The following is a 27,001-nucleotide window of genomic DNA, read 5'->3' as shown; positions in this document are numbered from 1 at the left end:
GGCGCAGAGAGCCAATGGAAAGTCGCGGCGCGCGCAGAGCTTTCCCTCTTCCGTACAGACCCCCCCCTCCCTTCCGCCCGCCGACTTCTACTCAGCCTCTGGCGGAGGAAGTGATGTCACAGGCCCCATGTGAGCGGATTGCAACACATGCAGCTGCCTGGAGAGAGGGAACCGGTGTCCTACGTCAGAGCCGCCGCCGCGGAGCCGCCGCCGGGGAGGAGCAGCCGCTGCCGCCCAGGACTGGGCCCTTAGGTAAGCCAGGGGGAGGGAAAGGCCAGCGACCACCGCAGCGGGTCGCGCGGGGCGGGAAGAGGAGGGCCTCTCCGGGGTGGCAAGGAAGGGGGCCGCTCTGCCCCAGCGGCGGCGCTAACTCTGTGGTCTTGGTGTCTCCGGGCCCCGCCGGGCCGCTCTAGGGAGGAGGAGGCGAGAAGATGGCGGACGACCCCAGTGCTGCCGACAGGAACGTGGAGATCTGGAAGATCAAGAAGCTCATTAAGAGCTTGGAGGCGGCCCGCGGGTGAGCGCTGCGTCCGGCCCCCCCTTGCCCTCTTGGTACCAGGACCCCTCAGGATGGCCGCCCCCGCGCCGCATGGCCGGATGAGGAGAACCAAGCACTAGCCAACTCCCGCCTTCTGGACCTCTGTGTAGTTGCCTCCTATCCAGGGGCGAGGGTCAACGCGGTTGGTCCGAGAAGGGGTTCTTCCCCCGCTTGGGGGTAAGGGGCCCGCTCCCGGGGCTCGGACCACTCGTGGCAGGCCACTGCTACTTTTGTACCCCCCCTAGGCCCTTGAATTCAGTTCCTGCCTCGTCGAGTTCCAGGTGCTGCCATCCAACTTGGGTGATGTGGGGGAAAAGGGCTTGGCCTTCGTTTCCAAACGTACTTCTCTTATTTCCTCTCTTTCTCTCCTTTCACGTTCCTCAACCAGAACTCATTAAAATGGCCTCTCCCTCCGGTGTGGGTGAAATTTGGATGGGGCAGGAAGGAGAGGTGGTCAGGGATAACCTCTTTTCGACTTCCCTTGATTTCTCTGGGTCTTGAAACTTTCCCAAGATGACTTCCCCCAAATCCTCTAATTACTCCGGAGCTTCCTGGGTTTAGCTATTCCAGGACCCACATATAAACTGAAAATCCCAATGTGTGCAGGATGGAGAAGTAGGGGAGGTTTTGGTTGACAAATCTATATTTGTATGTCCAGGGGGAAAATCTGGATTATAGGGCCTTTAATAGGAATTGCAACAGCGGGGTCTCTTTTGGCCTCTCTGGAACTTCTGGGTCTAGAGGTGCCTGATGCTTACTGAAATTGAGAACTGAATTAGGTGGGCTTTCAGTCTCCTTTTGTAAAATTTGATAAGAAACAAGGTGTGCCCACAATGGGAAGGATAGACTAAGTTAAAACTGGCTTTATATGCTCTCTTTAAATTAAAAATAACAACTCGTTTGGGGAAGGTGTATCAGAGGTATTCCTGTTTTCTCACTTAATTATTTTGTTCCTTTCCCAGTCATGGAAACTTTTTATTTATAGGAAGTGGCAAAAAAAAAAAAAAAATTGTTTGGAACATTACATATTTGTGTGTCTGAGCATTCTTAGAATAGCAGGGTGACTTGCCTCAGGTCATTATGAAAGTTGTTTTCAGCCTAGGAATTGAACGTTTTGATTTCCAGCCCAGGTTTGTCCTTGATTGGTAGACTTGCAATGATAGGATTAATTAAGCTCATAATTGTTACTACTGTATGAAATAAGGTGTACTTAGTTCCACAGAAGGCCCAACAAGGTTAACAGACTGGTTTTGCCACTGTGTTTTGTTTTTAATAAATTAGTGATAGACAGTTCTGCTTGAGGTGAAGCTTCTGAAAGTTTGGCCCTATTCAGTGACTTGGGCTTCTGCTCACTGTTTAATATGAACTGAAGGTAGCAACTTATTTTCTGTTCTTTAGATTTGTGTTTCTTTTAATTTAATAGAATATTCAGACCTAGTTAATATATTAATCTTACAGGAACTTGAACACAGATAGTGCTGTGCCAGATAGAATAAATAATTATTCCCCAAGTGTGAGAATACTTCACAGGAAGGGTAATATAGGTCATGACCCATTATGATGCACTACCAGGAATTAGCCGAGTTCTTTTGTTTCACTAAGATATTCATTTGTGTTACTTGAATCCTTCAGTTGAGTATGGCTTTTATAAATTGCTGTTGTTGCAGTTTTTGAAGTTGAATGTGACCTGTAGGTTTGTTCTCTAATTTTGAGGCAGGTTCACACGTTACAACTTGCATACATTATACTTTCTGAAGAAGTCTAGAATATAAAATCACAACCATAGTCGCCTGTTGTCTCAGTGAAGTAACATTGAAGAAATAACACTGCTTAATAAGTAACAGCATTCCTTTCTACTGCTTGATGAAGGAAGCTCATTCTTAAATTTGTTCCTAACCATGTTACCGAGTCACTCGAAACTTTTAAGCTCCCCTTTAAAAGCTTTTAAAGGCTTTACCTCTTTGATTAGTAAAGTTTAAATGAAGTTCTTACAACAACTTTTCTTCCATATAATGGAGTTAGTTTGGGCATTTTAGACAGTATTAAGCTGTTTAAAATAGCTGGGGAGTAGTCTTCCTCTAAAACAATGTGGTTGATAATCATGTCCTACTTTGCTTTTATTCAGGATTTGGTTGCATCTTGAGCGCATGAAAATTTAAAACCTTGGCCATCTCTGGGTATCAGTAAGGTAGTCACAAGTTTATTCTGTTTGGCTCACAAGTTTCCCAGTACATACCAATTTCTTTTCGGGAATACCAAGGTTGTATTTTCATGGCTGAGTTGTATTATTATCAGGTTATTTAGATTATCACAGTGTACAATGAGAAATGTTTTTCCTTTACCTGATACTAAAATATTTTAAGGAGAAATGTAGTGCACCTTAAAGACAAACTAGATAGCAAAGTGAATTATCTGTGTGTGCTGGTGTTTGGGGGATGGTCTGGGTTTCAGAAGAAAACAGGTTGTGTTCAAGCATGGTTATTAGCACTAGATAGTGAAACGTACTGGTGGATTAATAAAATTGTTTGAGTTGAGAGGGGTGTTAACTGTATAACTTGAATTTAAGTTGGGTGAAACAAACCTATTTAGTTTCTGCTATAAGCCTCGTTGAATGTTAGTTTCTGTGTGTGCTAGTAAAGTAGCCAGCCAACTCTTCAGCTATATATAAGTCCCACTTAAAGTTAGTGGTAGTTTATTCCCACTTTCTGATTGCTCCGGATATATTCTCCCCTGTTGGCTTAATGAGGACAAATGTGTACATAAACCAAAATGGGAACTAGGGTCATGTGAATAGAATGGTGGTTGCAGGTATTCTGAGTAAGGAACTTAAAGCAGGTGAATGGTAGGTGAGAAAATTTAGTTATTTTTTCCTAATGTTTTTTGAGCTGGCAAGAGACAGTCCCGAAAATATTAGAAGCTTTAAAGTTTTCAGGTAGTAAAAGCCTGTTCTAGCCAAGGACAGTGGTGAATGTGACAAAGGAGCAGACAAGGTTAGTTTGGGCTAAGTTGTGTCTGTTGGTGTTGGAATATTTTTTCACTTCAGCAGGGAACCTTGTATATTTCAGATATAATGAGGGCTCGGTCAGGTAACCCATGTTTGAAGATCAGCACAGTTTGTAAACTTCATTTGGGTTTTCTGCTGTGGTCATTGGGTTGTTTTTTTCTTTGTTTTGTTTTTAAAGCTTTCTGCTTAAAAACATCTTGTAGATACCTTGACTTTGAAGGAAGTAGAAAGTACCTGGCTGTACGTGGCTGTCTTACCTGCCCCCAAATTCAACTCTCGGAGGGGAAACTGTTCTCTTTTACTCTAAATAGTTGTGATACAAGATTTGTGGGTTTTACCCCCCCACACCAAGCAATTCTCCAATTCTTAGCAGACACCAGCTGAGTGTCCTGCAATTCAGTTCTGACACTAACTGGAATTAACATCAAATCTCACAGGGTGAAGGGCTCAGTCCCAGACTGCCCCACATGAGACATCTGGCCTCCCCTTCTGACCAACAGGCTATAAATTGGGGGTTCAATAATTTGCTAAAATGGCCCACAGAACTCAGGGAAAGACTTTACTTATGTTTAATGGTTTATTAAACCATAGAGGATACAGATGAACTGCCAGATGAATTGGTATACAGGGCAAGGTCCAGAAAGGTCCGAGTACAGGCGCTTCTTCTGCCCCTGTGGAACGGGGTGCACCACCTGGGTTTACCAACCCAGAAGTTCAATAAATCTTGTTCAGGAGTTTTCATAGCGTTTAACTGGCAGTGTGTACCCCGCCTCCCCTTCCCTGAAGTCCTTGGATGGAGCTGAAAGTTCCAACCCTGGATTGGCACAGTCTTTCTGGTTGACCAACCCCCCTCCTGAGGCTATGCAGGAGCCCCACCATAAATCACTTCCTTAGCATAAACTCAGTTGTGCTCCAAAGGAACTCCTTATAAATAATAACAAGCATTCCCATCACTTAGAATTCTAAGGGTTTTAGGAGCTTTGTCAAAAGCAGTAGACAAAGACCAAATATATTTTTTATAACAATTTTTTTAAGCTCTACAAAATTCTTCACGTTGTGTTGAATTAAAAGTTAGTAATTTTGAGAGATCGGTGAATAGGTTTTTAAAAAATTTTGTAGATAAATAATACGGACAGATGACTATGATTTGAATAAATTAAAGTATGTTAAATGTGTTTGAGTACCTTCCCCAACTAAAAATTTTGATTAATAGAACATTCACCCAAATGATACTTAGAACATTCTCAAAATGGTGGATGTCAGGTACTTTTATTTTTACTTTAGTTTTGTATGTCCTTAAGCTGGTTATAACTAATGGGATACACCGTAGTCTTTCACACAGATACCAGAGCATTCAGGCTCTTAAAGAGGAAGTTTTTCATCCTCTCCTCTGCCCCATCCCCCAATGAGGTAGTAAAGGGAAGAGGGGGAAGATAAGAATATATTTGATAGGGTATAGTGGTGTTCCTCAGTCTGCTCCAAGTATCATAGGCTGCCTGCCTCAACTCAAAACTAGTCCTAACAGCCCTGTATTCTGGCATGGTGTTCTATGCACTGTGAACCTAATGAACAATTACTCTCTTTGAATTTCAGCTCTTGACAGACTTCTCATTGTAATAGCAGATACACTTATCCTTCCAGGAAAGGAAGGCTTACTCTGGACACACTCCTAGGTGAACAAGAGTGCCTAATTAGAATACCATTTAAGGCCAAGTGCAATGTGGATTATTGGTCCCCATCCTTCACCCCACTACCCCACACAAACCAGTTGGACCCTTTTTAGCAAGTGCCATTTTTCTTTGAGTTTGGGGTTGAGATTGTGCTCAGTGCAGCCCCTTTTGCTGGGAAGGTGTTTGATTGGGAGAAAACTTGGAATGGCAGTTTTGCAACAGGCCTCAATGGTCTTTGATCCTGTTTGAAGAGTCAGGAGAAATTCATCTCTTTTCCCTAGACCAACTGCTGGAACTGTCCAACTGAGAACTTGGGACAACAGAAATTTCTTCTGAGTCCCGCCTATCCTTCAGGGATCTCAGAATAGAACTTTCTGGGATACATTCTGTAGCTATCAATTCTTCAGCAGCGTGCTCTCTTAGTGACAGAGAAGGGATTAGGGAGGTTCTCAGATTGTTCCATTAGGTGGGAAATGATGGGGTTTCTCACTGAAGCACTGTTCTCAGAGAGCATAATGAAGTTCCCTCTGATAACAGCTTTATCTTATACCGCTGGATAAACTTTGAACCCTTGCCTATTAGAAAAGGAAACTTCCGTTTCTTTTCTTATTTGAGTTTAATTAAGAACCATAATTTCATCATTCTCCTTGTAGATAAAAAGAACAAAACAGATTTGATTCTTTTACTGATAGACATTAAAGCTTTCTGTGCTTTAATCCAGTTCATTCTTTCATCTACTTAATTTGTATATAATAGGTGCCTTATAAGTATTTATACTTGCTTTGTTATTTTTTAACCCTCTCAGTTACTTTATATCGTATTTTAACACCAGTTTTCAGTCATGTAGCTTTCATCCAGTGTATACTTTGTCTTTTGTCTTTTCACCAGCCTTCTATCCAGTTCAGAGGACTTGACATTTTCAGATGCCTGACACTACTTCTTGTCATGCAGATAACTTGGCGATATTACTCCTGTAACTTTTGTTTTCACATTATCATTTGATCCTCTAAGGTCTCCTTAAGAATGATTCTAGTCAAAACAAAAGTTTGTCTTTCCCTGCCATGTATCTGTGGCCTTTTAAATTAGATTTTTCCCCAAACTTACGTCTAGGTATATGAAAAATGAAGCCTACAAATGCCATTTTGCTATTAACCAGTTAGTTGACAAGCTTCATAAAACATCTGCTGTGAGTTGGACACTAGACATTTCGGAAAAAATGTATAATAATGGTGAGAACGTGATCTGACACAGAACCCTGGAGTGATGATGTGAACCATTTCCAGCCCCATAGTAATAAGTACAGAATAACACAATACATGTTGAAGTGGGTGTAGTAGTGTAAGCAGATGATTTGGGTCTTGAGTAAGGTGTTAGACATTGTCAAAAATTAAAAGACGTTTTGTAACTGCTCAGTCAGATTTCCTAGGCAAGGCAGGTGTTGTCAAAGAATGTTACTTTGGGCATTGGTGTTATTTGGCTGATACAGTGGTGGAGTGAAACGGTAACTGATCTGAAACTTTGAAATTGTAATTGAAATTCATTCTTGATGAAAAGCCAAGCCAGTTAGCTTAAAATTTGATCCAAAAGCTTTGTGCTGGTTGATGGTCAGTGAGCTGTCAAGGTATGAACCAATGCCGAGCGTTTGCACACACGTGCCTCATTGGGAAGGTTGGCATGAGAGAGCTTAAGACGCTCTTAACATAGTTTGCCTTTTAGCCTAAATAAGCTAGTTTGCAAGTAATTAAAATGTACGGATCCCCAAACATTAATTCCTTATCACCTCTGGACATTAGCTTTTTACTGGGGAAAAAAAAGCTTTCCTTTCTGACTACCCCATTTTCTGACATCTTAGGTCTTTATGACTCCACTTAAGCAAGGAAGGATCCTCAGGAAAGACTGGGTTAGCGGTTCATGGCTGAGATGTGTTTTAATCAAGTAGTAAAATTTGATTTTCTGAAGATGAGTTTTCTGAAGATGAGTTGAATAGCATACATTTTGACTCCTCACAACAGCCCTGCAAGGAAAGCTATTACTGCCGTTTCATGGACAAAGACAGTGAAGTAGGGAGAGATTAATGCCACAGCCTAGTAAGGGGCAGTGCTAGATTCTATTTGTACTTTTCTGATTTCAGAGCCTGTGATCCTGTTATACCACACTGTCTTGCTCTGTAATTAGTATTCCTTTGCTGAATAGAAATATCTCCCATTCTCTTCTGAAAGGAGGACTCTTGTCCAAGGAGATTTGCAGTTTACTAGAAGGAGCAGGTGTGTTGAGACCCAGAAGCAAAGATAAAAGGTAAACAGGCGTGCTGTTTGCAAATCTATTCTAGGAAGAACTTGGGTAGTGAATATGTTTTTCTTAATGAGCATCCATGGTGATGAAAATAACTTCCTTTTCAGTCCCTCCCCAGAAGCTCATTTCTGTACAGAAAAATGATTAACAGGAAGGCTATGGCTTTTTTATTGGAAAAGTACTTGCATAGTGGTCAAGAAAGATATGAGGTAGACTTTCATTTATAGGGTCCCGTGTAGAGCCCTGGTAGTGAGTCCCTAATGCTGGTTGTGACTAATATCTTCTTGCTTTGCTCTTATATGAGAGGACTAGAGAAATTTTCCAGCTTCTGCTGCTCTGTGGTAGAATATTCCACTAGGTTAACTTTGTGAAGTTGTTAGAATTTTTTTTTAAGGCCAACTAAAGCCTGTACTTGTAGAAAAGTAATACTCCACTAGACAAAATACATTTTTGTTTTGGATGACTGAGTAATCCTAATACTTTTGAGGATAAAATACTAAAATGGTTCAACTTTTGTAAACGTTCTGCTGAAAATTTTTGGGACAACTGAGTTTCTGTCCTCTAGGATAGAGGCTGCTTTAATGTCTCCATATGTTCAGATCTTGGTCTTTCTCCCATCTGGTAAAGGCATCTAACCCTATGGTCAGTTGCACAGACCAGTTTCAGGTAATTTTGTCTAGCTTCTTTCAACAGTAACAGAATCTTCCCTCCTAGCTTGGTGTTCTACAGGCTCTTTATAAAAGGCAGCCACAGCCAACTCCTTCCTGCATCATAGATGATATTGGGTGGGTGGAAGGGATCAAGTTGGGGATGAACAAAATTAAGGGTGGCAAAAGAAGACGCTCTGAAGTGTTGATTCTCTTATGGTTTGAGCCTTTAGTAAAGCTAAAGCTGGGACATTTAGTCATTTCCAGGCACAAGTTAGTTCCTCTCCAAAGATTGGCAAGTGTTTAATAGGTATTTTATTTGGTAATTCATAATAAAGTTCTGGTGTATTTATTCATTCATCAAAATGTTTGAACATCCACTATGTGCTAAACTTATTTTTGCCCTCCGGAAGCTTAGACCTCTGGCTTACACAGTGTGTTGTTTCACTGATACTTGATGGAAGAGAAAACAGGTCAGATTTTGAAGTGACTGATTCTAGGTATAGCAAAAAACTGAACCCATGACACGACTGTAGGATAAAGCCACTTAACTATTTAAAGTTTTAGAGGGGAATAAATTTCTGTATTTCTTCCTTATGATAAATTACAAAACAGTTTCTAGTGTTTTGGGCCATATGGTTTTAAACTGCATTTTTAGTTTGGTACTTTTTATTCTATTGGAAGATTTGGCAAGTTTTATAATCTAATAAAGGTGATCACCACCACTCACAAAGTCAGCTCTTATCTCTCTTTGGACTTACTCAGATTCAAATAAGACTTCAACACCGCCTAACATTGTGTCGTGTCCCCCCTTCCCATCCTTCACCCTTCTAGCTGTGATAGGATGTTAATTCTTTCTGAATTATACTATTAAAGGGCAAGGAGCTGGAGTTCCATTCAGTTACTATTTAGTGAGCACTGTCTACTAGCCACGCGAGGCACTTGAAATATATTATCTTAGAGAATCCTCATGACCTTGTGAAGTAAGTAGAAACTGAGGCCCAGTTTTATGTAATTGCCCTAGGTCACACAGGTAGGACAGGACACGAACCCACATCTGTCTGATTCGGAGACGTATGCTTGCGCCTAACCACCCTCCTGTACTGTTCCCATATTAAACCCATATCAAAAAGATTGCTTTAGTCTCTGGTAAAAGAAGAAAAATGGAAAACCAGTGATGAATAGAAAATAAGGACAAAGGGAGTAGAAATGGAAGATAAGCTGATTGATTTTTCAGCTGGTGATCCTCATAATGCAGCTAGCTTAGCAACTCCCAGAGACGATCTAACTGGGATTCAAGTTAAGCTTCGTGAGCTTGAAAATGGTGTGGCCATGCATATCCTAGGCACAACCAGTCAGCAAGCACTGAGCTAAAAGCTTCTTGGGAGCATATACTCGAAATCCCAACTAGAAAGCATAGTAGGCAGTCTCTAAAATGTTCCTGGTTCTAACCTGTAAGTAATTCTATTATGTCATAGTGATGGAATGGATAGTAGGGCATTTAGTGGAGAGTGAGTGTTCTGGCTGGAGGAAGTTGGACATCTCTGAGTGGTCACAGTTCCCTGTGTTACTGGCAGGGTAAATGACAGCAGCTCACATGCAGGAAGTGGCTTCTGAGTTGCTCTTCTTTATGGTGAGGTCATGGAATCTCTGATTTCAGCTGGCCTAGAGAGCTTGCTCAGAGGCAAAGAAAGCAAGTCAGACACATCAATTCTCAATCCTAATTATGCATTGGAATTTATATGATTCTATTTTAATCAATCTATTTAAAAATTGAGACTCCCTCCTGCTAATAATCGCCACCACCCTCACTTTTTCTGTTCAGGAGCTGTTGAATTAGAGTAGAGGAAGGGGAGATTTTTTTTGTATCTGTTACTTGGTTTGTTTGTTTTTTTGATTTTAGAAAGATCTCCAAGGATTTGGGGTTCTCGTGCAAATTGGTCAGTGAACAAGTTTGTGGGAATCACATTTTTTTCCCCACCTGCCTTTCTAAATTGTTCTTGATGAACTTTCATAAGATAGTTACAGGTTAAAGAGTGCCTAGATTTTCTTATTTGCCTGTCATTCTTATGTCCTGCCTGACCAGAAGGCACCTTGTTGCTAAAGGCTGAAACTCTAAGAGCCCTGAAGTTATACAAAGACACCACAGCCCAGGCTTTGCTCTGATTACCTTGAGTTTTCTTCCTTAGAGACCATTCAATCCTGGCAGTTTCAGAGACCAAATAAATGTTTCCCTGTCCATAGTGCTCAGGCGCCCTGAAACCTTGAATTGGTTGAGTAACTGGTGGTGTTACCCTAACCTATCCTAGGAAGAGAATCAGTTCCTTCAACCATCTCTGAGATCGAGGGAAAGAAAAGCTTGTCGGCTATTTCTTTAAATTCTCTTCCTTCCTGAGTTTTGGCTAGTTTTATTTATTTACTCTCCGTATTTAGTCTATTTACAACTACTACTTCCTGTCTCCCAGCTGTTCTATTTCTCAGAAGTTAGTCCTCTCTGGAAACATTGGTGAACCCTTCTTCGGCAAGGGAAAGTGTCTCTAAAATGATGAGAACAAGAGGTCCCTGGAAGCCTTACGTGACTTGTTATATGTTGTTGTGTCTTGCTTTGCCCAGTTTTTACAACCTGCGTGTAAATCATTGCTGTACCTCATAATCACTCGCTCTGGAATGAGTATCTTTGATTTTGGAATAAGGGATATAGTGACAAAGCAGAAGAGTGGGTGAAAACTCTTAAAATTAAAAAGGGGTGTAGTTTGTCTGCATAGCCAGCAGCTTCTTAGCTTTATTTCTCATTCTCCCCTGTGGGTTGTTCACTCTACTTTAAAATGAAATACTCAGCTTCCTTGATGTTATTTTGGTGTTTACACAAACTGGTCTGACAACTTTGGTTGTCTTGCCTGGGGGATAAATGAGGGTTTATTTTATTTGGAAGCTTTCCTGGAAAAATTTTAATCTGCTTGTATTACACCCAAGATACAAAACATCAGAGATTATAAAAGTAGCCCTTAAATTTCTAAAATAGGAGCTGTACATTTAATAATCCTTGTTTCCTCTTCACCAGTCAAGTGTCTTACAATAAAGCTGAATTCAGAAACTTAAGCTTCCCCTCAGACAAGGTAGGGAGAGTCAGAAAGGGAAACTAGTGAAAGGCAATTTTTTGAACATTACTCAGAGTTCAAAAAGAGTAAGTTTAAGAGGCCAAGACTAACTTTGAAGTAGTGTTTCAGATTTAGCAACTTGGTAGAAATCTACCAAACAAAAATTTTTGGCAAGCTTCACTTCTGAGCCATTTTTTATCTGCAGTAGGAAGTAAATAGATGCTTTATCTTAAGGTCCTTGCTTTGTCCGCCACATGATTATCTTTAAGGATTTCCTTCAGGCATTTTGGGTTCACTGGGTTAATTTGTTCCAACATCCTCTTTAGCCTCAAACTTTCCATCCTTTAGGGTTTGGGCTTTGGTGCCTGTTCACTCCCTGAGCCTTTGCTCCTGCCATCCTTAGAGCCCCTTCTCATTCTACTCCCTACTGATTGCCTCTGTGCTGGTTCATCTCCTAGGAAACTACTCGGGAAATCTGAGCACGTCAGTTTTAAAAACTGAGCCCTTCTTTTGAGAAATAACTCCCTTGGTCCCTAAAGATCCCAAGAGCCCGTAGAGTGGAAAAATATGCTCTCTTGAGATTGTTCAAATGAAAGGAAGCACAAGCCAGTAAAGTCAGTATTCAAATATCCATCTTCTTTTTTCCCCATCTTCTATATTTTCATATTAATGTATTTGCAAAAGTTGACAACACCTGTGTCCAACGTATCTGTCCTCTTTTTCCCCATCTTACGTATTAAGTTGGTAACCCCTGTGTAGAGACGGGTACCTACAATCTAGACTATGTTTGAAGTTAAATTTACTTGCCCACTGTGTCCAGCCCCTCCAAGAGCAAACTCATTTTCTCCTCCTTTTCCTGGCCTGTATGGTTTGACATAACTCCAGAAAAAAGAATCAGAAAGGTTCTTTGGAAATTCCTCTTTAGAAGCCTAGCAAGATAAATTATTGGAAGAAAAGCAGTTTGTTACATTTGATTGCTTAAAAATAGGATCTAAAGGGCCTTTTTTTTTTGTAATAGAAGATACCAGTTTATTTCATATGGGAATTCTTTTTCCATCTAGTTCAGAAACTGGAACGTGGCCATAGTTAGAATTGTGTCTGATCTTTTGATTTCTAGGCACCTTGTCCTGGTTTTAAAAGTTCCTTTTTTGTAGTTGTGCTGTGGAAATTAAAATGAAAAACATTTTAGAGAGCAACACCCCTGACTTAATAGTGTGCATGTGAGCAAGAGATTGTTCTGAATCACTCTGGTTTGTCAGTACTATATTTGAAACTTTAACTGATTTGAATATTGGGAATAACATGTGGGGGAAGAAAACTGGGCCGTGTGTGGTGTTTTGGAGCTTTATCTTATATGAAGTGTCTCTTGGAAGCAGCTTTGTTTTATGATCATTTTGCTTGTGTTTGTGATGACAACTGAAGCTGCTTATCGTAAATTTGCTTGGTTCTTTGATTCGGCTAGAATAGTTGCTTCCCTATCCATGGGGTGGCAGCAGAGCGCACACCATACTTTACCTCATGTATAATAAATACACTTCGGTTTATTGGGGAAAGGATCACAAAGGTTATGAACCAGTCTTCCAGGTTTTGAATAGAAAACCCAACAGAAACAATGCTGGTTTGGGAGCTATAATAACAGCTGGCAGTCTGAGTAATGATTTTGATAGTGGGAAGGGCTAGATTACCAGTTTGTCTGATTGTAAAGAAAACTTGTCTGATGAAAGGACCTGTGGAATTGACCACTAGGAGAAAACTTTCAGAAGGCAGGGTCTTGTGTAAGTGCAGTTCCTTTCCAGTGCTAATGCTGAGGAGAAACAAATTCTGTGGTGTACATTTATGAAACTAGTTTTACTACCGTGTTTCCCCAAAAATAAGACCTAGCCAGACCATCAGCTCTAAATGCATCTTTTGAGCAAAAATTAATATAAGACCCGGTCTTATTTTACTTATTTTATTATAAGACCGGGTCTTATATATAATATAATACAATACAATAATACAATACAATACTGGGTCTTATATTAATTTTTGCTTCAAAAGACGCATTAGAGCTGATTGTCCAGCTAAGTCTTATTTTCGGGGAAACTGTATATGAAGATGTTTCCAGACATTTTCAGTTTTTAAACACCTGTAGTTACAAAGCTAATGTAGGAATTTTCTCTAATTTTTGTTATTGTTCCCTGACTGTGACTCTTCACTTCTTTCTTACTAGTCACTTGGCACATAGTCCCATTTGATGTGATGTTTTACCCATCTATTTTTTTTTTCTTCCCAGCTTTCCCTGGACACTGGATATTTGAAATTTGATTAAAGTTAGCACGTTGGACTACTGTGAAATTATGCAAGCTCGGTAATTAGTGGAAAGTTTAGGCATTTGGGACAGTTTTCCCAGTTTACCTAAAGAAAACCCCAACCCGTTTCCCTGTGACAATACTTAACAGTGGTTAGACTTGTCATAACCTTTAAGGGCATAATCTATAAGAATCTCAGGAAGTCACTTTCTTACAGACTTTGTTAAGTATCAAGTAGAAACATTTTGTAAAATGGTATCACATTTCTTAACATGCTTTGGCTCATATCAGATCAACTTTTGCCTTCAAAATATAAATTGGTTCAATGTATACTGTAGATATTGTAAGAAAGCCAGCCATTAGATCTGGTCAGAGCAAATTTACAGCTTTTAATTTCCTATGTATATGTGTGGAATAGATTCGATTCTGTTCATATTGCTACTCGTTCTCTTTATACACTTGACAATATTTTTTAAAAACAAAATTAACAATTTATTGGTAATTTAGTAAACAAATTAACGTTTTGCAAGGAAAAATCATTCTCTGGCTTTTCTAGTAAGCTGTCAGGTTAAGAGAGACAGACTTAAAAGGAAGCATCCTATTACATACTGAGTCTTTCCCGTAGGTGTTATTTTTTGCTTTCTTTATATTTTTTTAAGATTTTATTGGGGAAGGGGAACAGGACTTTATTGGGGAACAGTGTGTACTTCCAGGACTTTTTTTTTTTCCCCAAGTCAAGTTGTTGTCCTTTCAGTCTTAGTTGTGGAGGGCGCAGCTCAGCTCCAGGTCCAGTTGCCGTTGCTAGTTGCAGGGGGCGCTGCCCACCATCCCTTGCGGGACTCGAGGAATTGAACTGGCAACCTTGTGGTTGAGAGCCCACGCTCCAACCAACTGAGCCATCTGGGAGGCAGCTCAGCTCAAGGTGCTGTGTTCAATCTTAGTTGCAGGGGGTGGAGCCCACCATCTCTTGTGAGACTCGAGGAATTGAACTGGCAACCTTGTGGTTGAGAGCCCTCTGGCCCATGTGAGAATCGAACCGGCAGCCTTTGGAGTTAGGATCACGGAGCTCTAACCGCCTGAGCCACTGGGCCGGCCCCTCCCATAGGTATTTTTTAATGACAGCATTATTGAGATGTAATTTATACACTATAAAATTTACCCCTCCCCCTGCCCACTCTGGTTCGAGCCATTGTTTCTCAGTCTGGTTGTGTAGGACACAGCTCCCTGGCCCATTCTGGTATTATGAGCCTTGCGCTCCCTCCGGCTGGGGCAGTCGGTCGCCAGTCGGCAGCTCACGCTGGCTGCTGGCCACCTACACTGGCCACCAGCCACTCCTGGCAGCACAGCAACCCGTGGCAACCCACGGCAGCTCACGCCAACCTCTGCAGCTCATGCCAACCTCCAGCAGCCCAGCTCCAGGGAGAGCCATTGTTCACAATCTTAGCTTTAGAGGGCGCAGCTCACTGGCCCATGTGGGGATTGAACCTGCGACCTCGGCTTTAGGAGCTCAGCGCTCCAACCACCTGAGCCACTGGACCGGCCAGCTCCCTTTTTTAAAGTGTACAATTCTCGGGTTTTTGTGTTTTTTTTCTTGTTTTTTTTTCCCCTGAGTTGTGCAGTGATCGACACTATATAATTTTAAAACATTTTAATAAGTCCCAAAAGAAATCCCCCATACCAGTTATCAGTCATTCCCCATTCCACCTTAGCAATCAACTAACTCTCCTTTCTCTAGGAAAGTTAGTCCCTTTCTCTAAGTTGCCTGTTCTGGACATTTCATATAAATGGAACCATATAATACGTGGTCTTCTGTGACTGCTTCTGCCTGGTATAATGTAAATGTATCTGCTCCATTTTATTGCTGAATGATATTTGTATGAATATACCACATAGTTTATCCATTCATTAGTTGGACATGGGTTTTTTCTACTTTTTGGCTATTCTGAATAATGCCTTAGTGAGCACAAGTGTTTGTGTGTACATGTTTTCATTTCCCTTGAATTTCGTTTTTCCTATATACCTAGAAGTGGAATGGGTGGGTCGTGTGGTAACTGTGTTTACCCTTGTGAGGAACTGCCAGACTTTTCCAAAATATTGTATTGTTTTACATTCTCAACAGGATTGAATAAGGGTTTCAGTTTCTCCACATCCTGTATATATCTTGGAGAACTGCCTATTCAAGCTTTTTGCCCATTTTTCATGTGAGTTGTCTTTTTGTTGTTGGGTTGTAAGAGTTATTTACATATTCTATGTAAGTCCCTTTTCAGAAAAGTAAACGTAGAATGAACTCCCCAAGTGATTTTAATATGCAGTCAAGGTTGAGAACTGTTTTAAAGGCAATGTGTTTCAATTTTTTTTGACATATAAACAGACTAAGTAATTCTTTTTTTTTAAACTTTTGTATTATGTCAAAATACACACAACATAAAATTGACCATTTAAGGGCCGGCCCGGTGGCTCAGGTGGTTAGAGCTCCGTGCTCCTAACTCTGAAGGCTGCCAGTTCAATTCACACATGGACCAGTGGGTTCTCAACCACAAGGTTGCCAGTTCAACTCCTCGAGTCCCGCAAGGGATGGTGGGCAGCGCCCCCTGCAACTAGCAACGGCAACTGGACCTGAGCTGTGCCCTCCACAACTAAGATTGAAAGGACAACAACTTGATTTGGAAAAAAGTCCTGGAAGTACACACTGTTCCCCAATAAAGTTTTGATCTGCCTTCCCCAATTAAAAAAAAAATCTTTAAAAATAAAAGAGAATTGACCATTTAAGTATACAGTTTAATGTTAAGTACATTTATTTTGTTGTGCAACCAATATCCAGAACTCTCTTTATCGTTATGCATCCACTGATGGACATTTGAGTTTCCACCTTTTTGGTTATTGTGAATGTTGCTGCTCATGAGCATTAGTATGACAGTATCTGTTTGGTTCCTGGCTTTCACTCCTTTGGGTGTATAAACAGAAGTGGAATTGCTAGCTCATAAGGTAATTCTGTGTTGAATTAGTCAAGGAGGTGCCGTGTTGTAATCCATAGTGGCTGTACCATTTATTATTAACGTCACAATGCATGAGGGTTCCGATATCTACACACTCTAGCCAACTCAATACTTTCTGGTTTTTTGGTAGCAGCCATCTTAATGAGTGTGAAGTGGTTGTTTTGATTTACCTTGCCCTAATGATTAATGATGAATTGATGAGTTTTAATAATGTGGTTTTATGTTTGCTTTAAGTAGAGCTAGGAATATCCAAATGAGGTATTTCTTAACTGGTGATGCTAGTAAATATCTTGAGAATGTGTAGATAAAAAAGATGTTGCTGGCATCAGTATTGAGGTTAGAGGCTGCTCAAAAGGTCTTTCTGTGTGGCAGGACCTTGGTGGTGTTCTTAATAGTTCAAAGGTTGGTCCTGGTGTTTGGTTATTATGTAAAATACATGCAGAATGAATTTATTTACTTATTTATTGGGAGGGGGATAGTGTGTGTGAGAGAGATTTCCTACCTGGGATATTTGTGTGAATTCTGAAGCTCTCCTTTCCCATTAGGGGTGCTAAGTTGGTGATTACAAATTTTCAAGGTGAGCCAGGAATTTAAAGGAAAAGGGTTCACGGGATGATACTGATTTGCATTTTGTCTAGACTTTGGAAAGATTTGTTACTTCATCCTTTGATGGCATCTCCCACTGAAGAACCACAAGATTCCAAGCTTCTGCCATGGACTGTCAAATTCCAACCCCCTTATCGAAGCTTCTGTCTTTGTCATTGGGGAATAAGGTGTTTCCCAAGCATCTCTTAAAGTGTCGTACTTCTTTACATAGCTAATGTTACATAGCTAATATTCATTCAAATAATTGAGCACCTACCGTGTTCTGAACATTATTCCCAACTCTGGGAATACTTTGATTACACTGGTTTAGTCCCTACCTTCCAGGTCTCTTTGAGAAGGATCTATTTCTATTAGGGGCATCTCACTCTAGTTCCCTTTACTAATTGTGCACATGAATTTAAACTCTTAATATGGTACTTGAACCTCTAATGTTATTCTTTCTTCCACAGCAATGGCACAAGCATGATATCATTGATTATTCCTCCCAAAGACCAGATTTCACGAGTGGCAAAAATGTTAGCAGATGAGTTTGGAACTGCATCTAACATTAAGTCACGAGTAAACCGCCTTTCAGTCCTGGGAGCCATTACATCTGTACAACAAAGACTCAAACTTTATAACAAAGGTAATCTGGACCTTGATCATTTTCCTCCTCTACTTTGTCTTGGTTATATTTTACACTTTGATCCTGCTGTGATGCTTTTGGTCACTAGCATTTCCTTTAGCCAGCCATCAACAGTGTCACTTTGGTCTTGGAATTCATTTTTGTTATTTTTTTGGAAGTTAAGTCGTAATTATTGTACTTAAAGGAAAAATCCTTTTTAAAACATCTCAAGAGTAAGTTTAAAAATTAAGGAGCGAATTCTGCCTGAGAGACTAACAGATATTTCTGCTTATTTAAATTATGATTTAAAGGGGCAGGGACAGAAGGCTGTGGGAACACTTCTTGTTGAGGAAAATTGGCTGTGGGTTTAAGCAGAGAAATTGTTTGTGTTCTTCGCAGTACCTCCAAATGGCCTGGTTGTTTACTGTGGTACAATTGTAACAGAAGAAGGAAAGGAAAAGAAAGTCAACATTGACTTTGAACCTTTCAAACCAATTAATACATCATTGTATTTGTGTGACAACAAATTCCATACAGAGGTAAGAAGTTCAAGCACAGAATATTTTCATCACCCCCCAAAAATTCCATTCCCTTTAGCAATCACTCGCTTCCCATTTCCACTCCATCCCACCCCAAGATCCCTCAGCTTTAGGCTTTAGGCCACCACTAATCTATTTTCTGTCTCTATAGATTTGCTTATGCTGGGCATTTCATATAAATGGACTCATACAGTTGCTTTTTGTGACTGGCTTCTTTCACTTAGCATCGTCTTTCAAGGTTCATCTATGTTGTGGCATGTGTCAGTACATCATCCCTTTTTATTACCAAATAACATTTGCCATATTTTATCTATTCATGGATATACTACATTTTATTTATCTGTTAATCAGTTGATGGATATTTGTGTTGTGTCCACTGTTCAGCATTGAACATACATGTACAAGTTTTTGTATGACCATGTTTTCACTGAGGGGTATATACCTAGGCATGGAATTTCTGACTCCTGTGCCAACTATGTTTAATCTTTTGAGGAATTGCCAGACTGTCTTTTAAATCATTGTACCACTCACAAGTCTGGCTATTTTTAAAAAACAGAAGTGTTTACATTTATTATGACACGCTGAATGACATAATCATTTAGCATGTTTGAGGAAAGTGCTAAACTGGGTTTGGAGAACTAATTAGAAGTGAAGAAATAATTGGTACCTAATCTTCATTTTTCCTATGTACCCTATGTACCCATGGTACTTGCCCATATTCCTTGAACCCTTTGTTTTCATGCTCACAAATTATAAAATCTTTAGTAGCAGAACTATAAGAGCTTTTTTTCCCATGAAACTTTTGAGTGACAGAGGTGTCATAAGATGAACTTTAAGGGTGGAAAGGAAACCTCATTAGAGTGACCTAAATCAGTCAACAGTAGAACAATCAGGAATTCGCAGCTGGCTCCTAGTTTAGTCTCTTGCCTTTTATCGACCTAGGGGAAAATCTCTACAGTGGAATTAGAACTGACATTTGTTGACACAGTTTACAGTGGATGATTTTTGCTAACTTGGCAGGAAGTGCAATTCCAGTTGGGTCTTGGTTGCATAGATGGTTGAGACTATTCTTGAACTCTTGACTATCACAGCCTCCTCCTGGCAAAAGCTTCATTGAGGAGGGTCTCAGCCACCCTTTCCCATTTACCTGTATCTGATTTGATGAAAGCCAATTTTGAATGTTGTTCATTTAAAAACTACCTGGTACTCATGTTATCTATTAATAGCTTTAGCTTACTTATTAAGGTAGCCCCATTGACTTTTCTAAACCTTAACTCCTCTTCCAAGGTATCATTTATTGTTGCTACCTTTATTTTGGCTTCATTTGATATGTAAATAACTAGATGTGAATATGGCATACTGCACAACACAATTTGTGTCCTGTTTAATCAGGATAATTATACATTTTTATGAGGGATAGGTCTATTTCTTAATGAGCAGTCTTGTTGAAAACCTAAATTAATCAAGCTACCTAACATTCCAGTAAAGCAAAATTTTTAATATGTGCAAAATTTTTAATATTGCAATATTTGTCTTAATGCTAATTATCAAGCATGGTTTGGTTAAAGATTGGTTCTTAGTGATTAATCTGCTCTCTGGTCAATTCTTGAAGGAGCTGTTTTCTTCCTTAGTTAAAATGAAATGGACAATAATTTCTTGGCTCTGAAGAGGCTGCCACCTAGCAATTAGCCATCTACCAAGCCTATAGTATTCAAACCCCATCACGAAAATTCTTACCCATTTATACGAGTCTCAGGACTACTTAAATATTTGCTCTTTTAGGAGGCAGAAATACAGGGATATAATGCTAACCCAGAAGGAGGGGTTCCCCCTAAAAATTCAGTATCATTAGCTATAATACCTTTAAAGTAAAATTTTTATATCTTCTGTCGTTAATGATGTTCAAGACATAGGAGATAAATGAAACATTTCAAAACTAGAAGATCTTTGTATAGATTGTTTCTGGGTTTTGTACACATGTACTCCTGGAGTTGATTTACAAAATATTCTATAATGAATACTGCCTATTAATGCTGGGGTTATTAATAGTAACAGAAAGTTAACTTACAGAGGTTAGACTTAATTCTAACATTACGTTCCGTAGACTACCATCAGACTAAATCAAATTAGAGGGTAGGAAGAATTTGAGCCCTATAACTCTGTATGGGTTGTATAGTTGGTGTGCCCAGTTCAGGTTTGTTGAAAGGCTTCACCTCAATATTTTTTTTTCTCCTGCATCAGGAATTCAAATTTGTGTATGTGAGTTACATATTCATAGCTAAAGTCTACAAATTACTCCATAAAATGGTTTTTCTGTAGTACTCATACCGTTCTGCGTGGGATTAAAGGGCTTGTATATGGCCTTTCGGATTTTGTCTTGACCCTATCTATCAAAGCTTTGGGATTTATTGTATGGTACTTGCGTTTGCTTTTCAGGCTCTTACAGCACTACTTTCGGATGATAGCAAGTTTGGCTTCATTGTAATAGATGGTAGTGGTGCACTTTTTGGCACACTCCAAGGAAACACAAGAGAAGTCCTGCACAAATTCACTGTGGATCTCCCAAAGAAACATGGTAATATAGGAAGAGAACATGAGCCCATTTGCTTTGTGCTAGCAGTAAGGAAACAAACAGTAAATCCAGATGATGGGAGAAGCATCATGAAATGACTTATGACTTAGTGGTGCTTGTGGCTCTTCTTTCGACAAGAGAATTAGTCACCCTCTGAAAATGAGTAAAGGTTTATGCTAAACATTTAGTTAAGGGAATAGTGCTTTTTCTCTTTGTCTTTATCTTGGGTCATAGCATGATTGTTTAGTTTTTAATTAGCAGGGCATCTTGTACTTCTTAATAATTGACTTTTCCCTCTCACCACTTTTGTGTCAAAGGTAGAGGAGGTCAGTCCGCCTTGCGTTTTGCCCGTTTAAGAATGGAAAAGCGACATAACTATGTTCGGAAAGTAGCTGAGACTGCTGTGCAGCTGTTTATTTCTGGGGACAAAGTGAATGTGGCTGGTCTCGTTTTAGCTGGATCAGCTGACTTTAAAACTGAACTAAGTCAATCTGATATGTTTGATCAGGTAAGTGAGACGTAAAGGCTCCGTTATGTTGGGAGTGGCGAGTCCTCTGAGCACTGGGACACGCACGTCGGTTTCACTTTTACAGTGATGCATTCCACATAAAAACCTAGGTCTGAGTTGGTGGGATTCTGGGTATTTATTAAGAAATATTCCCCAGTGCTTTTCTGGACCTACTCTTGAAATCTGCCATTTTTAGATAGGCTCTCTCTGGTCCTGTGTGGTCCCCTGGTGGAGTGGGTTGCCATATTTGGCTTTAAAATGGAGTTTGATTTCAAAGAAACTAGGAGCTGGTTTTTCCTTATTCTGATTTATTCCTGGAGGTAAGTAAAGCAGTGAAACTCTTTGCAATGTGACAGGGCTAGTTAAGCCTAAAGCATTTATTCCAGAAAGATCTTTTGGCTTATGACAGTGGATTAGCCATAAAACCCCAAGGTGTTCTTGCAGGGCAGGTGTGGGCAACATCCAGGTAGAAGACTCACCAAAGAAGCTGTCTTGTAGTCTACCACCTTATGGCAGGAACTAGTAGTTCTCCCTTTCCTTCACGAGAAACTGAGTTTTGTTTGTGTTACATGAGTTAGCCTCTCACAGATGTAATAGAATGTGTGATGTGATTGGCAGTGTTGCTCACTGAGACCTGCTAATGAATAAATTGGGCCCTTTGCCCATATCCTTCGTCTTTAGACTTCGGTGATCACATTGCTGAGTTTTGCATGCCATTAAGAGGTAGTGCGTCTTGTTAAAGGTGTTTTGAAATACTAATTATGGTGTGGTGTTTTTTTTTTTTTCATTGTGTCAGAGGTTGCAATCAAAAGTTTTAAAATTAGTTGATATATCCTATGGTGGTGAAAATGGATTCAACCAAGCTATTGAGTTATCTACTGAAGTCCTCTCCAACGTGAAGTTCATTCAAGAGAAGAAATTAATAGGTATCAGTAAAGTGCAACTTACTTATTCTGTGAAATGTTTTTACATGTATGTACATAATTGTATGTGTAAAACACGACAGTGAAAAGGTAAAAGAGGAAGATTTCGCATTTTTATTAAGATCTTCAGTGAAGTCATTATTTTCCATCTTCCTTTAGTCATTAGTTATAATAAATATGTTTGTATTTTCACTATTTTTACCCTTTGGCAATAGGAACCAAACTTCAGTCTTATTTCCCATATTGATATTCTTTGTAACAGTGATGAATAGAGAGCCCGAATTAAAGATTAGTGTGGTTTTGTTACCGATTTAACTGAGCAAATGCACATTTCCAAATGGTTCTGTGTTTGGCCCAACTATTATCTCTTGAGAGTCAGTTTCTGGAGCCTCAACTAGTGGTATCATTTTTCACTGACTTTTGGCACTTACTCATTTTTAAGTTGTTTTTTTTCCCCTCTTTCCCTCCCTCCCTCCCTCCCTCCCTCCCTCCCTCCCTCCCTCCCTCCCTCCCTCCTTCTCTCTGTCATTTTGAGTGTAAGAGGGTCTGTATCTTACAAAGGAAACTTCAATATGTGTCCTTATTGATCTGTCCCTAATCACAGGACGATATTTTGATGAAATCAGCCAGGATACGGGCAAGTACTGTTTTGGAGTTGAAGATACACTAAAGGCTTTAGAAATGGGAGCTGTAGAGATTCTAATAGTCTATGAAAATCTGGATATAATGAGATACGTTCTTCATTGCCAAGGCACAGAAGGTAAGAGAATTAGAAAATAAGATTGCTATTTGTTACTGACCTGTATATTCAGGAATCTTGGGGTGGAGATTTGGGAAAGATGACTGATTGCTGGAGCGATCAAAAGGCAGATCTGTACCTCGTTCCCATCTCTTTCATTCTGTAGCATATTCCTGCTTAGATTTTTCTGCTTGAACTGATAAATGTTTACTTAAGGTTGTTAAGTTTCCGTTGAACAAGGACTGTATCTGGAATGTCTTGGTGTTTCCTCACGATAGGAGTGATGTACCTGGTAGACATGCAGTGCATGCTGAATAATCCTATGACAAGAAGGTTGATAGAATGCGTTTAGGAGCCCTTTCATCCAGCCTAACTCATCTCATGGTACTACACCTGTTAGTATCTGAGAAGCAGGTTAACACATTTTTTCCCCCAATACTACAGAGGAGAAAATTCTCTATCTAACTCCAGAACAAGAGAAGGATAAATCTCATTTCACAGACAAAGAGGTATGTGATCGTTTTCTTGGCTAGTGATAACATGCAGGGGAAGATAAATTCATATGTTAGAGCACTGGCAGCATAGTGCCCGCCTTGGGAAATGGGGTGGTCAGCTCCTATCTGCTGCACGCCAGTCCAGAGGCCAAGTCATGGTTACTGTGGTTCCTTATTTTTAAAGTAGTTAAACATTCTCATCCTTGAAATAGCAGAGAGGAAGACGTAATTGAATAGTGCCTCTCCTGCGCTGTGAAACCTGTGCTGCATTCTTCATTTACTATATCAGCTCTTTTGCAGGTTTGGTGTAAATGCATCACCACAGCTTAAGGTGCCACCTGCCCAGCACAGATCCCTTTAAATGGTAGCTTCCGCAAATTCTGAAATGGAGGAATTTATATTTTACGAGGTTGCTTCAAAAAGCAATTATGGAATGTCTCTTCTGGGCTGTTAATTTAGTGCTGCCTAGAAACACTTTACAACAACCTGACTTCTAGAGACAACAGGAACCGTCAGTTGAAAAACTGCTAAGTGTGTGTTGACATTTCATTACTGAGGCTAGAGCCTGGGGAGGAATGTTGTTTGAAATAATCAGAATTTCTATGCTGTCACAATTATGTCACCAGAAACCAGAATTCACTTAGAGAGATTTACACACACGAGGGGAGAATAATGGCGGGCAGGGGAGTGAGGGTCGCTGAATCTTGATATATCCCAATCCCATTGTTTCTGTATCTCATGGTCACCCCTGAAGACAGGACAAGAACATGAACTAATTGAGAGCATGCCCCTGCTGGAATGGTTTGCTAACAACTATAAAAAATTCGGAGCTACATTGGAAATTGTCACAGATAAGTCACAAGAAGGATCCCAGTTTGTGAAAGGATTTGGTGGAATTGGAGGTGAGTAGCCAATTAGAAAACTAAACTCAAAGCCAGCGTCTCAGGCCAAGGTCTTTCCTGGACATCCCAATGTCAAGTTACTTCAGTGAGATGTGCTCATCTCATCGTCCCCTGAGGCAGGAGGTTGAGGCAGCACATGGCTGCAGGTTCCTCGGTTGGGACCATTTTTTAATCATCACCTCTGCTTTCCATAATTCTGCAAGGGAATTGGGCTTCCCTTATTAGAGTGAACCTCTCCGTGAACTCGGGTAATTTACTCTTTGGTTTGTCCCCAGGTATCTTGCGGTACCGAGTAGATTTCCAGGGAATGGAATACCAAGGAGGAGACGATGAATTTTTTGACCTTGATGACTACTAGGTAGTCGACATGGGTCCGGCAAAATGTGCCTCACCCTCCAGCATCCAACCCAAGGAGCATACCCGTGGTGGAATCCAAACAGATCCCTGCCTTACAATTGGAACATTTCCAGAACTTAATCCATGAGCATTGGATATTGAAAAGAAAACCGAAACAAAACCAGACCCAACCCTACACTTTGGTTTGTCATGGTGTCAGCGCAGCAGCCTACAACTAAGTTCCTAAATGCCACTTTGGACTAATTTAAACAAGAATCCCAGTTTTTACTTTTACTCGATGGTGAAATTGGTTGCTCTTGTATTTTATGAAAAAATGATTTTTTTAACCTTCATACATAGAAGCAAAAATACTTTAACTGCTGTAAACCTTCAAAAGTTAATAGAAATGAGATCATACTGGTTTGTTTCTTATTTTGATTGGAAAAAATTAAATTGCTGCATTTCGCAGTGACCCATTTACATGGCATTCTCAGCTTAGACTGCATAAGAAGAAATATACGTGGTGAAATGTTGGAACCATTTCTCTCTTGGTCTCTTGTTTAATGTTGAAAGGGTGAGCTAATAGGCAATTTCAACTTCACTCCCTCACACTACCCCTTCCCCTACAGACTGTCAGTTTCAAGGATGCAAATTGCATTGCAAAGTCAAACTGACACATGAAGCATTGGGGCCATTGCACTGTTTCCTTCCATCTGTTTGGCCAGGAGCATTTGTGCCCGGGGTTTGGGAGCCCTTAGCATCAGTTGCATTGACAAGGGTTCCATTGATCTTATCCTGCTAGAAACCAGTTTGGGATGGATATGATGGGGCTACTGTGCTATTGCTGGGATTGGGAGAAATAAAACATGCAATATAAGTGGAAGCAAAGAATTTTAAAGAATTATTTTATTTTGCTTGGGTCTGTCCTTGGTAAAAGGGAGGTGGGTCGTGTTTCCTTGTGTTGGATGGCATGAGATTATGTGAAAATGTTTTGATTTTTTAAAAAATGAACTGCAAGGTTTTTCACAGGAACGACAGACAAGACATGTATGACTGCATGTAATTATAAACCCCTAACCTGGTGGGGTTTGGAGCATCTGTTTCGAATATGGGACTTGCAAGTACCTCTCATGAGAAATTATGAGAGAGGGGTGGGAAGGGCAGGGGCGGGAAGGGATGGGACACAGCTTTTGGCACCAAGGACTTAACTATGTTGGATACAAAAGTGGGCCTGGAAACCTGAAGCTCATGCTTCACAGCTGGGCTGTGAGTCGGACTTGACCCCAGCTGACGTGCAAGGTCATGGCGTGCCCGAGGTGGTGATGGTGAACAAAGTGTATAGGACGTGCCCAGTGGTAGCAATGGAAAAAAGTGTGTACCAAATGGACTTTGAAGGACCAAAGGTTTTAAAAGTCAATTGGTATCACCCCCACACTGATAGGAAAGTGGGGTGCACTTGGTCTTCAAATTGGGTACTTTTAACACTTTAGTGCCTGACTGCTGTTCTTCACTGACTTGACTCAGTCACTTGTAGCTTTATTGGTCTGAACCAGCTCCTTGTTCCCAGGTTGCAGACCTGCCTATCGTTCCAATAATCCTGTTTCACTTGAATGAAGGGAGTATGTCTTAAATGTAAAGTTTCTGGTTCTCACACTGTACTCTGAGGTCCAAATGACTGTCTGTCAATGTGTAACCTGATGTCTCAACCCCCAGAAGAGTCAGTTCTTTGGTATTCACCAGCGCGGGAGGCTTCACTGGAACAGGCTTTTGCTTTGGGCTCTGCTGTTTGTTTGCAGAACACCCAAGAGCAAGCAAGCGTGCTCTCCGCAGCAGTAACTTAGGGTTTTGCCATTGTAAATGGGTCTAATGTGATATGACAAGACCAGAGAAATTGGATGTAAATTTACATTTTGAATATGTTTGTTTCACATGATACATTTAGGGTATGCAGCTCCTTTTGTAGTTTTTATTTTTACTATTTAAGTTTGGAAATGATGCCAAATTTTTGTATTTCTTTAATCAATGTGTTCTCTTCGGTGATATATATTGCATTATATATTGATGTGTGTATCAATATATACTGATATGTATTACACTTACACATACAAACACATAAATAAGAGGGGGTGAAAACCGTAGCCTTTGCATTCTCTATAGCCTCTACAGAGAGATCCTAAGCAGCAAAATCTTGGTGTTGTGATATACAGAAATGGAGAAGAGTATTAAACCATATTTAAGAATA

General features: G+C 40.2%; 1 protein-coding gene across 1 annotated transcript; it reads left to right on the top strand.

The window, feature by feature from the left end:
* The first annotated feature begins 112 nt into the window (after positions 1-112).
* On the top strand, positions 113-27,001 carry ETF1 (eukaryotic translation termination factor 1). The gene is made up of 11 exons (XM_019740354.3): positions 113-252; positions 414-517; positions 17,592-17,767; positions 18,146-18,285; positions 20,722-20,860; positions 21,175-21,365; positions 22,162-22,291; positions 22,893-23,048; positions 23,472-23,536; positions 24,276-24,423; positions 24,699-27,001. Exons 2-11 carry the CDS (start codon positions 432-434, stop codon positions 24,779-24,781), a joined length of 1,314 nt encoding a protein of 437 aa, XP_019595913.1. The 5' UTR covers positions 113-252; positions 414-431; the 3' UTR covers positions 24,782-27,001.

The sequence above is a fragment of the Rhinolophus sinicus genome, chromosome 5 (genome assembly GCF_057876585.1).
Source record: "Rhinolophus sinicus isolate RSI-liver-muscle chromosome 5, RSI-T2T, whole genome shotgun sequence".
NCBI classification, from domain to species: Eukaryota; Metazoa; Chordata; class Mammalia; order Chiroptera; family Rhinolophidae; genus Rhinolophus; species Rhinolophus sinicus.
Note: the sequence above shows the minus strand (reverse complement) of the source record. Positions and strands in the feature narration are given on the sequence as shown.